This window comes from Pseudorca crassidens, chromosome 14 (assembly GCF_039906515.1).
Source record: "Pseudorca crassidens isolate mPseCra1 chromosome 14, mPseCra1.hap1, whole genome shotgun sequence".
In the NCBI taxonomy this organism is placed as follows: domain Eukaryota; kingdom Metazoa; phylum Chordata; class Mammalia; order Artiodactyla; family Delphinidae; genus Pseudorca; species Pseudorca crassidens.
The window spans coordinates 26,329,667-26,344,549 of record NC_090309.1 but is presented as its reverse complement, the minus strand read 5'-3'; the positions used below and the strand labels follow the sequence as shown (position 1 = coordinate 26,344,549).

Genomic DNA, 14,883 nt, shown 5'->3' with positions numbered 1-14,883 from the left:
CTAGTGTTGACTTTCTCTTAACTTGGACTTGCCACTGCCCCTCATGACAGCTCCCAGGCCGGTTTTTTTTCAACTTCCGCTTCTCCTTGACTGATTCTCTCCGTATTTCCAGATTTGAACCAGATTTGTTTTCCCAGAGCTTTCCACCAACCATTATCTGTCCTTTGGTCATTTACCCTTTCCAGTTTGGATTCCGATGAAAGGAAATTGAATCTATTGATCCCCTGCCACTGCCATTGTCTGGGTGGGGCTTTGTGGCCCTAATCCCCTCCCAGGTTGCAGGCCAGCTTGTCCCACAACTGCTAGTTGGGTGCTCTAATCAGGGGTGAGAGGGGCACCACAGGAACCCATGGAACAAAACAGGCCTGGGACCCGGCAGTGTCTCTTACTTAGGTTGACTTGCCTAGCTAGCAATCACCTACCCTAGGACACTTTGGATTTTCCACTGGAAAACTGCACAGTCTTCAAAAGGACCCTTGACTCAGAAAATGTCTCAGGTTAATTCAGCAGTTTCCGTAAGTAGCACTTAAACTCTAGGAGTTGGCTGTATCAGATGCAATGTATATACTGTGGCTGCTAACATGAAACAATTTCTTCTTATTCAGTCAACTAAAAAAGAAACCCAGTCATTCCTCTCCCAACTTGCCTTCTAATTTGTGGGTAAGAACAACTGTGTATGTGTGTGTGTTTGACGGGGGGCGGGGGGGTACATTAAAAAGTTCTTGCCATATTTGGGAACAGACATGTGAGGTGGTAGGACTGACACATTTCACTGGGTCTGAAGAGTCCTCTGGGGTGGGGGTGTGATGAAGCAGAGGCAAGAGTCCCAGTTTCTCTAGTGTCTCCACACTCCTATGAGGTCTTTTCTTCCTGTTCTCCCACTCACCTTTTCCTCCAGTTGAGAATTCCTGTTGTTTCGTCCCCAGTCTCTGCTTTGGAGAATAGAACCCCTACTTCTTTTGGCAGTTGTTCCTCCCTCCACTCCAAACCCGAGTCCAGAGAGAGGCTGCAGTGTACTGTGACTCCCGGACTCCAGGTGGCTCCTGATTCATGACAGGCTGATCAAAGGCCCTCCCTGGCATCCTTTGAAGTGGAAGTTGGAAGGACAGTCTGTCTTTCTCATGATCTGCACATTAAGATATAAAAATTAAGAGCTACTGGCAGTAGAGTCGGTTGTATACTGGCAGCATGTGGTGGACGCTGATTTACAGTAGGAGACAATAAAGCTGATCTGCAGAGAGAAGTAGACAGGAGAGGCAAGGAGCCCCAGTGGCGCTGGTGTTCCTGTTCCTGACATTTAGCTGTAACCCTGTCCTTTCTGAGGTTTGGCTGTTCAACCCTTCCTTCAATATGTGTAATCCCCAGTGTCCTCCTAGTAATGCACAAGTGTATCAGTTATCTATTGCTGCATAAACATTCACCCCGGAATTCCATGGCTGGAAACAACAAACATTTATTATCTCACAGTTTCTATTGGTCAGGAATTGAGGAGTAGCCTAGCTGGGTGGTTCCAGCTGTTTGCAGTCAAGGTGTCAGCTGGGGCTACAGTTTTCTGAAGGCTTGGCTGTGACAGACTTGGAAGGATCCACTTCCAAGATGAATGGCTCTTGTCTTGGCAGAAGGCTCAGTTCTCTATGGGCTGCTGGCAGGCCTACTTCATTGGCTGTTGGTAAGAGTCCTTGGCTCCTCACCACATGGACCTCTCCACAGGCTGCTTGAGTGTCCTCACAACATGGCAGCTACCTTCCCCCAGAGCAAGCAATCCAAGAGAGCAAGGAGGAAGCCACAGTGCCCTTTATGACCTAGTGTCTGAAGCTGCAGTCACTTCCACTTTAATCTGTTCTTTAGAAGCAGATCACTACATCCAGCCCACCCTCAGGAGGAGGACACTTACGCTCCACACAAGTAATCAACATGTATCTAATTCTGTGGTCTTTCTGTTCTCACTGACCACTGCCTTCTTCTTGCCTCTGAGACTTGGGTGTTCCCTCACTATACCACCTAAAAGCTGTCCTGTGGGGTGTCTAGGTCTTTTGGAGGTGCCCTGGGCCCTCAGGAGTTGTTTTATCCTGTCTTTTCAAATCTGATACAACTTAGTGAATCTATTCCATGTAAAAGGCAGTTCTGCCTTGGCAGGACACCAATCCCTCCCCCAGACTGTGGGGTTAGAGAATAATTTTAAACCAAAAATGAGGGCACTGTATGTGAACAGAATATTTAAAATTTGTGCTGCTCCAAAGCTCTGGGGCTTAAGGTTGTTTTACCTACATACTTTTATTTCTTAGGGAGGTAAGAGGGATCTTAAGAACTGATAGTGACCAGTGATTTCTCTGGTGGTCAGTTCCATGAAACACAAAGGAGGCGTTTGAGGAAGGAGTGGATGGTCAACCTGCAATCGCTATGGCGACAGGTCATGTGGAGGACTGAGAGAGGCAGTGGATGTGATTTCTCATAAAGCTATCCAGTGGAGAGATGGGAGCAGGAGGGCAGGAGCCACACTGTGAGGGGCGGGTGAACCCATCAGAGCTCTCGGTTGTAAGCAACAGATACTGACCAGGCCGATGTGAGCAGAAAAGAATTCAGTGAAAGGATATGGGGATAATCATAGAATTTCTGGGAACATTGATGAAGCAGCTTCTGAAAATGGGCCGGAAGAGGAAAACTGGCCAGAGCCCAGATCATATTGCAGACACAGTGACTACCACCATGGACTCCAGAGACAGCGGCCTATAACACCGACACCTCCCAGAACACTGGACATTGCTGCCACAGCTGCCAAAATGGACACGCCACTGCCCCGCTTCTCAGCGTCACTTGCTCCCAACGCAAAGTTCAAGGCAGATCCATCTGGCTGAGTCTAGATCATCTGCCTGTGCCGTGTTTGCCAAGGAGCTAGGAAAGCAAGCCTTTTTAGCTTCTGACACTGGAGGCGGGCTCAACCTCCCACCAAGATGCAAAGGGTGGGGGATCTTCAAACGTGAAGAAGACCCTGATCCAGGCAGCCCACACTCCTCAGAGTTCACTCCAGGAAGTAAGAAACTTGAGGGTCCAAGATCATTCTTGTAAGAAGTTTGGAAGGAAAGGGAAACAGAGTGGTGAACTAAGGGAAGAGCAAAACCAAAGGGTCTTTCCTTTTCTTTTTGGTAAAATTAAGGGACCTGAGCAGTTTCACAGAGGAGGAGAAACAAAGTTTCTTGACAAGACAAGGAAGCTGGCACCCCATTCTGCCTCTAGCATCAGGACAGAACTGTTCAAAGACAAGACCACTTTGAACAAAAGGACATGCTTCTGAAGCAAAGGGACTAAAAGCATTACTCATGACTGTTCAAAAATTTCATATAGTCTTTCTTGGTCTGCTTCTTATTAATTACATTATCCCCATATTAAGAATGTTGCCAGGACTTCCCTGGTGGCGCAGCAGATAAGACTTCTCGCTCCCAATGCAGGGGGCCCGGGTTCAATCCCTGGTTGGGGAACTAGATCCCACATGCATGCCGCAACTAAGAGTTCGCATGCCACAACTAAGGAGCCCTCAAGCTGCAACTAAGGCGCCCACGTGGCGCAACTAAGGAGCAGGTGAGCTACAACTAAGGAGCCCCTGTGCTGCAACTAAGACCCAGCACAAATAAATAAATAAATATTAAAAAAAAAAAAAAGAAGAATGTTGCCTAGCACAGAGCAGGATTAAATAAATATTTTTGTAATGAAAAAATTTTTAGTTGTCTGTTGCCTTTAATTAACATCTAAATAGATATCATATTCTTCTATAATTACAATATGGAAATGTCCATGAACAAAATAGATAAATTTTTTGTCATATGCCTAGGAAAGAATGGTGGCAATAAGATACATCCAAGGTTTCAGCAGCAACATCTACGCAGCCAAGGCGTGGTCAGTGTTTGGGGACAGAGGTAAATATCCGCAGTCCGTGCATACCTTTGATTTCTTCTTTTAGTGCCTAAGGAAGCAGAAGAGCATCATCATTGTTTTGTATTTGACACTGATTACAATAAGTCTCTATGGGAGTATTTTTATATAGCTCTATCTCTGTAGGAAACTTTGCACACACTTTCTTTAACAATGTTTCCTTTTTATTTTTGGAATCAGTATTTAAGCTGGCTCAAAAATCAAAAGGCATAAAAGGCATGCAGTAAAGTCTCCCTCCCACACCTGTCCCCCAGTTTCCACCTCCAAACCAAATAGAGAACTGTTGGTATTTTCATGTGCATCTTTGCAAGAATTTAAAAATGCATATTCAAACTAATATTAATATATATTCCATGCCAATACCTTTTTAAAACACAAATGATAGTATTTCAAACACAGTTCTGCACTCTCTTTTCCCCTAACACTGGGGATCTTTCCACATCAGGCACAAAGCATGCCCTCATTCTTTTTTGTATCAGCATAGCATTCCATTATATGTATCGTAACTTTTTAGCCTGTCCCCTAATGAAGAACTTTCAGGCTGTTTTTTGTGTTTTGCTATTTTGAGCAAAGAACAGCTGTTCTTTAAAACCACACTGGGAGTCCCCTGGTGGTCTAGTGGATAGGATTCCACGCTTTCACTGCAGAGGCCTGGGTTCAATCCCTGGTTGGGGAACTGAGATTCCACAAGCTGAGTAGCACAGCCAAAATTTTAAAAAATTACTTGAATAAAAGAAAATATATAGCTTCATGTAAAAAAATTTTTTTAAAATAAAAAGATAAAACCACACTAATCAGCACCAATTCCCCAATTTTACTCTAAATCAGAAAATAAAATTGTAAATTACGAGATTTGTTTAAAGTTACAAATGATGTCAGGGCCCAAGTGTAAATGGGCAACCACAATCAAACAGATATTTAGCTCTTGCAGTACCAGGAGACACACTACAGGACCTGAATGAGGCATGAGAGTCTAAGTCCTTTTATACTAGGCCCAAGACATCACAGTGGGGTAGACATTTTTTTCCAGTCTATCCAGCAATCTCCCTTCTCCCTTTCCACTTTAATTGTGTACTGCTGGTGGGACTACCAGTTGACCTGTACTGAGGTAGCTATGTGCCCCTGGACCAGCCTGACTGGTCCAGGGGAGGCACATGACTCAAACTGGGCCAATCAGAGTCTTCCCTGGGATTTTTCAGTGTAGAGCCTTCTCTCTTGGTCACCACAGATATACCCTGTCTTACTGCACTTTGCTTTACTATATTTTGCAGATATTGTGTTTTTTCACAAACTAAAGGTTTGTGGCATCCCTGTATTATCAGATGATGATTAGAATTTTTTAGCAAAGTATTTTAAAATTAAGATATATAGTTTTTTTTTTTAGACATAATGCTACTGCACACTTGATAGATACAATATAGTGTAAGCATAACTTTTATATACACTGGGAAACCAAAAAAATTCATGTGCTTGATTTATCCTCATGGTCTGGAACCAAGCCTGCAATATCCCTGAGGTATGCCTGCATACTGGAATATTGTCACTTGGAGGCAACTTGGAGTCCTGTTCCCCACCAAGAAGAGAAAGCCCATCTCCAGTAGGAGAAAATGAGGCCAACATACAGAAACTGGAAGCTCAGAAAAAGACAATATGAAAGAACAAGCAGATGAACTTAAGACCCTGAATCTAGATAATTTCATTACATGGGCCAATTAATTACCTTTGTTTGCTAATGCTCGTTTTAACTTTGTCTCTGCCACTTACAACAAAGAGAATATTAACACATGCGGTCAAGTTTATTGAGTCAGAAGGATCCTTAGAGATAATCTAGTCCTATCTCCATCTTTGATAAAAAAAAGAAATAGAGTTTATCCCTTGTCCAACGTCAGCACGTGAGTAACAGCAAGTGAGAGAGAACCTGAACCCAGGGAATCCTGACATCCTGGCCACCCCTGATGCCAGGAGCTGTGGTTGTGTTGGGAGCCAATGAGCTGCCCCACCATCTCCATATTCACAAATAAGCCCCTCAGCTCTGCAGATAAGCAGAAATGCCCCTGGAAAAAGCCTCATGTCACTGCTGCGAGAGGGAAACACAGCGCCCTGAGCCACATGCTCTCTGCTTTCTGCAGGCATGGAATGTTCCCTAGAGGCTGTCCCTGTGTCTCGGCCACAATTCTTAAAGCCTCTGTGGCTAGATGAGGGCCCAGTCACAGCTTCACATGAAAGACCCTGGACAGAGAAACCATCCAGGCTTTGATCCCTAAGCCCTGTGCACTTCCCCTTCCAGGGCCTTCTCCCCACTCTCTTGCAGCCCTCAGAGGGCTCCCCAACACAGGTCACAGGATCTTACAGCTACAGAGGGCCTTAGAGATCACTTGGGTCACTTTAAATAGGTCAGGAAACTGAGGCCCTAGTAGGGAAATGACTTGGCCAAAGTCCCACAGTTTATAAGATGTACAGTAGGTAAACATTTTTCAGCAACCACTATGCCCATGGCATTATGCTGGGTGCTGGGGACACAAATGAAAAAGGCATGGGAAAATGATAAAAAAGGTAAGGAAAGTAACTCAAGCCCACAAGAAATGGATTCAGCACAGACTGTGATGGATGCTGCCAGACCACAAGCCAGCTCAGCGCTGCTGCGGGTACTGTTAGGAAGAAGCATTTGCTACCGCACTGGCCGTTTGTGCAGGAGGTAGCCCAGGAGCGGGACGGCCGGAGGTGCAGCAGGCACAGGGCCCAGAAGAGCAGGTGAGGAAAGGCTGGGAACCTGCTGCAATTCACCAGGAAAAGCCTGGCTTTGAGTCAGGCCCATGGAGGGGAGACTGAGGCCGACCACAAAGAGGATCAGAAATCCCAGATGAGGGTGGGACGGGCTCCATGGGCAACCAGGGTGCCCAGCGAAGGGTTCTGAGTAGGGGAGCAAGGGCAGAGGCACCCTTTGGGGAGGATGATGGACAACAGACAGGAAAGAGGGCAGAGAAAGGGAGAGGGCAACTGCTATTTACCAAACGCCCTTCCCATGCCAGCACAAGGCGGGCACGTGTGGCCAGCACCTCACGTGGTCTTCACCAACGAGGAATCTGAAGCTCTAGTCGCACTGTAACGTGCGGAGCTGGGATGGACCAGCTCGCCCGACACAGAGGGAACACGGCGCTTGCTCTCCTCTGTGTGGCTGCTCCCCAGGGCAGGGGCAGGATGGATGGGGAAGGAATCCTCATCATCCTGCCATCACTGGGGCCTGGCCCAAAGCATATGGCGGTGACGCCCTCTGCCACTGCCTCCTGCCTCACCCACCCCACGGCAAGCAGTGCTTGGCCCAGCAAAGCGGCTGCTATGGTAACCCAGGCAGTAGCTGCTCCAGGTTAAAAGTACACCAATGCCAGGAGGTGAATTCTCTGAAGTGGAAAGCCTTTCAGGAATTAAACATTTAATTTCTCTGTAAATCAACTAGAAAACCCAGGCCAGCTCTCCTTACTCTCTATAAACTCTCAACAAACACTGATTGAGCTGTTTTATGTACCAGGTCCTTTGTTAGGTGTTGGGGACACAGCAGTGAAGAAAACAGACCTGGGTTGTATAAGTGAATCACTCTGCTGTACACCTAAAACTAATACAACATTGTTAATAAACTATGCTCCCATATAAAATAAAAATTACAAAAAAAAAAAAAGAAGAAAAGAAAAAGAAAACAGACCTGGACCTGGCCTGCATAGTCTGCTTCCAGGGCAATGACAGACAAACGAGCAAGGTTCTCCAGCAAGGACGGGGCCAGGGAAGGTACCTGTTCAGTAGGGGCCCAAAGGAAACCTTGAGCCCAAGATGATGTAGGTGACATTCTCCCAAGCAGAGGAAAACTGCTGCCCCCTGAACTTGTGGCAGGTTCCTCACAGCATTTATAGGTAACAGTGATGATGATGGTGACAGCAGCTGACATTTATGAAGGACTTAGCATGTGTCAGACACTGTTCTCAGTGCTTTACATGACTTTACCACTAATCCTCAAAAGAGCCCTTTGAGGCAAATCCTATTACTCTCCCTGTTACAGATTAGGAAACTGAGGCACAGGGAGATTAAGTAACTTGCTCAAGGTCACACAGCAGAAAGTAGCAGAGCCCAGATTTGAAATGTGGGCAGTCCAACTCCAGAACCTGCATCCCTGTAACCATGGCTTCAGGCCAGGGGATGTGCTGTACTTAACAGCACCCCCAGGAGCCCAGTTGCACTAGGCAGCCTGAGTAGTTTTGATAACAAAGTCCTACCAGTTGGGGATGATCTGGGCCAGTTGGGTCTTCCCTGCCTTGTCTTCTACCTTGGCTCCAATCCCTGGGATCACATGGGGCTAGAAGTGCTTCTGGAGAACAGAAGTGGTTGCTGTTCCACCCCAGATTGCCCAGTCAGACCACCAGCATGCCTTAGGGCTGTATGTGCCCACATCCAAGTGAAGGTGGACTCCACGAGGAATCCAAAGATGGATCCAACAAGAAACCAGACCACAAAGGGCTCGCAGGGCCAAGGGATGGAGGCAGGGACCTAAGTTTCCAGGACACAAGCCAGAAAAGCCTGGAGTCAGGCGGTGGAGGGCATTCATTCCCTGCCAGGCAGGTGGGAAGACAGCATTTGAGCCTGGCAGAGGAGTGAGGGAGGGGCAGCCCAGGTAGGAGGTCTGATCTGGACAAAGGTCCAGATGCATGGAGAGACCAATGGGCAGGGCTCAGAGGTAGACTCTAGGCCAAGAAGGGTGGGGAAAGGCCTGGAAGAGCAGTCTGGAACACCTGGACTCGACTTTCATGACCAGAGCTGTGCTTTACAAAAGTTAAACTAGTTCACAAAGTGCAACTTTCCAGAATGATGTCAAACACACTGGCTGAACGGGGTGAGTTTATAGACATAGGCCCAAGGGTCAAGGCTGGAATAAATTCCAAGTAAAATAAGCATAGAAAATGAATACGTTGGGCCTTAGTCTGGTTTAATCTGATGTTCCGGACCCCTGCTGTTGTCACTGGGTCCAGGGCAGCTGGAGCAATTCTCAATCAGGCCATCCTTCAATTTATCCAATTTAGGACTACTTTAGTAGTCCTAAAAGAGGCTTAAAAAAATGTTCAAATCTACAAAAACATATATATTTTAGTACTCCTGTGTTTACAAATACTATTCAATATGCAACAATAACAGTACACAGTAAACATCGGTAGCACTATACAGGGAAATGCAAAATAACTATTGGGTGGCTTGTTTTCAATTTTGAATAAAATTCATATCTGCCTACAATCCAATCCCAGATAGTTTGTTTATGTTTTTCTCAGATCCTGAGTCCTGTTCACATGATTGTGGTATTGCATTCTTCTTTCCTAGGACTGGTGGTACAATACCATCCCCACTTGCAGGCCCTTTCAGATGCGGAGACCAGTGGCAAGGCCTCTACTGACCTGATTTACCATCTGGTGCTGCTGGACAGTTCTCTTCTCCTTAAATTCTTCTGATTCAATTTGAATTTCATACATGGCCCCACAGCCTCCTGAAATAAATGTGATTTGAAAGTGTTTCAATTATTAAGTTACAGCAGCCACAGTTCCTTATGTCCTTGAAGTAAGTACCACACAACCCAAAGAAGGTCTGAATGTTATCATTCTGTAGAAAGTTGCTAAGATTGTTAGAGGATCATGGCTTACAATCTGACCATGTCCTCCTCCTGGCAGGCTGCCTCAATCCAAAACATGCTCTTCCTTTTGTAAGGTACTTGCACTGCCCAGAATTTTGCTTTTGGGGTAGGAAAGATAAGGCACAAAACATGTAAAGCCTAGGAAATGTAGGTTTTCCTACTATTTCCTTTTATTAAGCCAGCAAATGCCATGGAAGAAGGTGGGAGGGACTGAATTTCAGTGCTCCACCTCCCAAAGGACTAGCAATTGGTATTTTTAAAAATGCAAAAACACACTAAAATGTGATTCAAAAACCACGTGCAATACTATCCAAAATAAAAGGAACAAGGAAGCGTGAGAGACAGGGACACAGCATTACAATAAACAGTGAAAACATGCTGGTCACGGAGCTGGGCTCTCCAGCGCCCCTGCTCTACAAGCAGCATTAAGGGTTTCCCCCTGGGCTGCGGCAGGGAGTGGGTGGCTGTCTGGGGATGCTCTCAAGGCAGCGCTTGTGTGGACCCATCCACCCCCAACCCGAGCTTTGTCTCCACATGGCTGGAAAGCTAGTGCTGATGACTGATGATAATAAAATGTGCTGCTCCAGCATGACACAAAGCGGCAAGAAAGAACTCAATAGGCTTTGTTAAGCTTTTTTCATGGGTTCTAGGAGGCTAAGCTTTAGCTAAACCAAGGTTCCTAGCCTTGATCCCCTTTCTGCACTCTACCCAGGGCTGGGCAGAGTGAGACTGGAGGTCAAGTTCCAGCTCTCCCCTAACTGGGCCTGAGGCAGGTACAAGACTGGTGACATCAAGACCTCAGCACTGGGACTTCCCTGGTGGCACAGTGGTTAAGAATCCGCCCGCCAATGCAGGGGACACGGGTTCGAGCCCTGGTCCGGGAAGGTCCCACATGCCGCAGAGCAACTAAGCCTGTGCTCCACAACTACTGAGCCTGCGCTCTAGAGCCCACAAGCCACAACTACTGAAGCCCACGCGCCTAGAGCCCATGCTCCGCAACAGGAGAAGCCACCACAATGAGAAGCCCGCCCACTGCAATGAACAGTAGCCTGCGCTCGCTGCAACTAAAGAAAGCCCGCGCACAGCAATGAAGACCCAACGCGGCCAAAATTAAATTAAATAAATAAATTTTTTAAAAAAAAAGACCTCAGCATTGCCCTGGGACCCCTGCAGAGGGCTCACCCAACCTACCATTCCAACAGATCTTTAGATGGGTTAATTTCCTATAGTGTCCAGAGTAAAACTACTTTCTAAACTTTCTCCCTATCCTTGTAAATGTTATGTTCCCAGAGAAGCCAGTGAGCCCTCGAGCAATGCAGAGTGACAAAGACTGGGTCTGGGTGTGGGAGATGCCACCCCTGGCCAGCTCTTCCACATGTGTGTCTAGATAAAGGCCTTATCTTCCCCGTCTGGTGTGGGCAGAAGTTGATATCCCAGCCTGCTCCTAACTCACAGTCAGCCTGAACTTTGAGGTGCCAACGGCCATCTGAGAAAGGCAGGGCCTGTCTGGGGCTGGTCACTGGGCTCAGGACAGAGTCTGCCCTGGGTTCTGGCTCTGCCACCTATGCCCTGTGAAGGGCTAGGCAGGTTCTTAGACCTCTCTGGGCTCGTCTTCCTGGAGTCTGTTCTAGCTCTGGCATTCTAGGGTGTCAGAAGAATGTGGGGAAATTAAAGTCTGGCTCATCTCAAAGTCAAATTAAAGGCTGTGGACCGGAGCCCCAGGGTGACTGAGAGAGACCTAAATCTGAGCTGCGCCAAGCCTGCAACCACAAGTCCTCGCAGCTCCCCGCCAATGTTTCTGCATCCCCACCTCCACCCTTGCAGCGGGAGAGGCCAAGGTCTATGTGTCTAAAAGCCACATGTATTGAGAAGCCACTGATGGCGAGTTCCATTCAAGCCTCCTGCCCTCTACCCCTCCAGCGGGTAAAATCTTACCAAACTCTGTGGGAAAGATGAGAGAAAACCTTACCTGAAATGTCAGTGACTTTGATAGCTGTAGCTTGAGGAAATTTTTCTTTGAGAATTTGGGTCACTTTGAGCTCCCCCGCAGTCTGCGAGGCAAACATACGCTGGGCACAGTGGAGAAGAGGAAGCTGCCACAGAACAGAGGAGAGTCACTGTGCAGGCCCCCCCTGCCCTCCCCTGCAAGGCAGGGCCCTGAGCTAAGTCAGGGGGACTGCATGGTGTCTGATGTCCATTTAAGCTCTCCAGGATGCAGAATAAACTTCTTTTGAGGGGGGAGTGGAGTTGTAAATAACTCACTTTGACTCTAGAGATAACAAGGGCCCCAACTTAAATCAACAAGTGTTTAACTCCTCATGACAGTGAGACACTAACATGATGACGGTTTAATAAGTGAGGCACCTGAAGCACTAAGTAATATGCCAAGGTTGGATCCCTTAATAAGATGCAGAGTCAGGAGAGGCCGGGCAGCAGCCTGGCTCAGGCATGCCCTGCTTAGGCCAGCATGCCACTGACCATGTAATGATGGGGCCAAATGCCACCCACCCTTTAAGCCTGATTAACATTCTACATTCTCTCCAGTGGGGTGTAACCCTGTGACCTACTGCTCAATAAGCCAGCTACCCTTTGCAGTTCTTACTGGGAGAAGAAACAGAATTCTATTAAAGGACCTGAAGTCAGAACATTTTTAGATTATTTACCACTGACAGTAACACTCCCCCCTCCCCCAATGGCTACCCTAAGGACCCAGTGCTCCTGATGGGAATGTGTCTCAACTCTTACGGATGAAAGAGCACAAAACCATGTCAGCAGCCCCTTGGCTGGGCTGAGCACATGCTGAAAGGGGAGACTGAAAATAGAGCATGGCAGGCCTTCAGTGTCAGGCCAAAGATTTTGGACTTTGTTAGACAGGCTTCTTGGTGCCAAAGTACCAGTGCCTTTTGAAGTAAGTCAGGAAAGATTCCCAGATAATGGTATCATTACAAAGGGAGTAGTACCAGGCATCCCTGACTGGAGGAGGAAGGCAGGTGGAGGGAGCGCTGTTCATCAAGTGCTGGTGCTGAAGGTAACATCCCTTCTCCTCCTCAGTCCTGCCTAACCTCAGGCCTTTTCTGACGGCCCAGAGCAGGGTCCTGGGTTATAGAACCTCAGAGCGCCTCCTTTAAAATGCCCTGTGCATTGACTCTTTCACCAAGTGGTCTTAGAGGCCAAGACTAGGTCTGTCTTGTTACTGCAGTCTTCTAGAGCTGACCCAGGGCAGGCCCTCAGGAGGACTTGGATTATGGATGAATGAGTGAATGAATGAATGAGCAGGGGAAGAACCACACGATTCAAGGCATATGTACTGGGCACCTGCAAAGAAGTCCTGATTCTAGCAGGCAACTGAAATGCAGGTCAGGAGAAAGATCTGGAGGGAGGCTGTCTGAGTGATGTATACAGGGACAGAATCTTAAGTTGTGGGCCTGGGTAAGACTGGGGGGGCAGGGGGGAATGGGACCTCCTCTGAAGACAGTGCCCTGGGGGGCAAAGGCAGAGGGTAGCCAGGTAGCACGCAGAAGCGGCAATCACTAAGGAGTGAGGGTGGTTAGCACTGCTGACTCCTTGGGAGAAGCCTTTTCCTCATCTCAGCTGATCTGCAGGCAGCGGCCTTTAAACCAGTAATCTACTGACAAAATCCCCGGAAAGCCGACTGTCCACTCTGAGAATCACCAGCAGAAGTGTCCTTCATGCCTGGGGGAGGCAGGTCCAAGAGAAGGAGGAATGTGAGAGGAAAGCGAAAGAAGTGGATGAAGTGAGGAAAGAATGAATCAGAAACGGCGGAGAGAAAATTAGCAGGGCGCGTGGTGAGTGCCCTCTGCTGGCTTCCTACCCCGGGAGTATGGGATTTGGGGAGGGTCAAGGTCACAGAAGCCAGGCGGACTTTCCGGAGCCCTGACCCAGCCAACAGTCCCCGGCACGCACGCCGCGACTCCGGGCTATGAGTCCCATGTCTTCGGCTCAGTAAATCAACATTGCTTTTTCCGTGCCCGCTGTATTATGACTACCTATTCCCCTCGGCCTCAACCCCCACTCCGTTCGGGAGCTCCCCCAGCACGCGCCGGGCCTGACACTTCTCCCAGTGCCCGTAGCTGGGCCCACTAAATGAACGAACCAACGAGGGAGTGAATAAGAGAAATGAAGGGTAGGCCCTGGGCCCAGCGCGCCTCCCTCGGTGGACCACTTCCGCGGCCGCGGCCGGCCCCGCGGTCCCAGCGCAGCTCCCGCCCAGGGGAGAGCAGCCCGGTCCCCGCCCGCGCTCACCCGACGGGTTCCGCGGAGCAGAGGCGCTGCCGCGGCCGGGCTCCACGCCGCCATGCCCGGCCGACGCGGCCCGCCGTCTGAGGTCGCTTTGTCGCCCAAAAGACGCGGAGCCTGGGTCCAGGGCCGCCGCCGCCACGGGCTAGGCCGCCCCCTGCCGTCCGGAGGCCGCGAGCCGCCCCCGCACGCCCCGCCCACGCCGCCCCCCCACGCCCAGGGCCCTGTCTTCTGCCCTGGCTCTGGCACCGGCTTCCCCTGCCTCCCAAGGCTCTTCCCCAGCGGGTCCTTCCTCCTCTGCCTAGAAGACGGTGCTAGGTGCTCGGTCCTGCAGGACTTTCCCTCGTCCCAAGGACCCTGGGGCCCTAGGTGGAACGCCTCCATTCCAACTCCCCACCCGAAAACTTGCTGCTAAACTGAGGAGCTTGGGTTTCTCCCTCCAGGAGGGAAACAGGAGAGGATTTTAAGCAGGGGAGTCGTTTTCAGATTCGCGTTTTAGAAAGATCACTCGCTCCTGCAAGGAGCGGGGACAGAAGGAGGCTGAAATTGGAGACGAGGACAGAAGTCCCAAGGCTATTGCAATGGTCCAAGTGAGACTTGAGGCCCGAACTACAGCAGCAGCAGCAGCAGCAGCAGCAGGGATGGGAGGAGTGGACTGAGACACCTGGGAGGTGAATGGACTGGAGTGACCCGATTGGTGGATGAGGGGATGAAGGTAGCAGGGAGGACCCTCAGGGTTCTGGCTTGGACAATGAAATGAGTAGAGGAGAACTAGGTTTGGGGTGAAGGGGGTCGACTAACTTCAGTTTTGGATTCGTCTGAGTCTAAGGTGCCTGCAGGACACGGCCCAGCAGAGATGCTGCTGGAAACACAGACCTTGGATTCTTCACAATGCAGTGGAAACTGACACCATCGGGGACCGGTATTGATAGGGACTGAGTAAAGGAACAAAGTAGGTGATTAAATAGTTAATCCCACTGAGGAATCATAAGTAAATAAAAAAGTATAGAAGACCCCTGTAAGTTAACGATCACCCA

General features: G+C 48.8%; 1 protein-coding gene across 1 annotated transcript; it reads right to left on the bottom strand.

The window, feature by feature from the left end:
• Positions 1-3,712: 3,712 nt before the first annotated feature.
• Positions 3,713-13,991, bottom strand: BOLA3 (bolA family member 3). Its single transcript, XM_067704653.1, has 4 exons — positions 13,853-13,991; positions 11,559-11,682; positions 9,357-9,445; positions 3,713-3,958 (listed from the first exon to the last, which is right to left on the bottom strand). The coding sequence occupies exons 1-4, from the start codon at positions 13,904-13,906 to the stop codon at positions 3,893-3,895; spliced, it is 333 nt and encodes a 110-aa protein (XP_067560754.1). The 5' UTR covers positions 13,907-13,991; the 3' UTR covers positions 3,713-3,892.
• Positions 13,992-14,883: the final 892 nt, after the last annotated feature.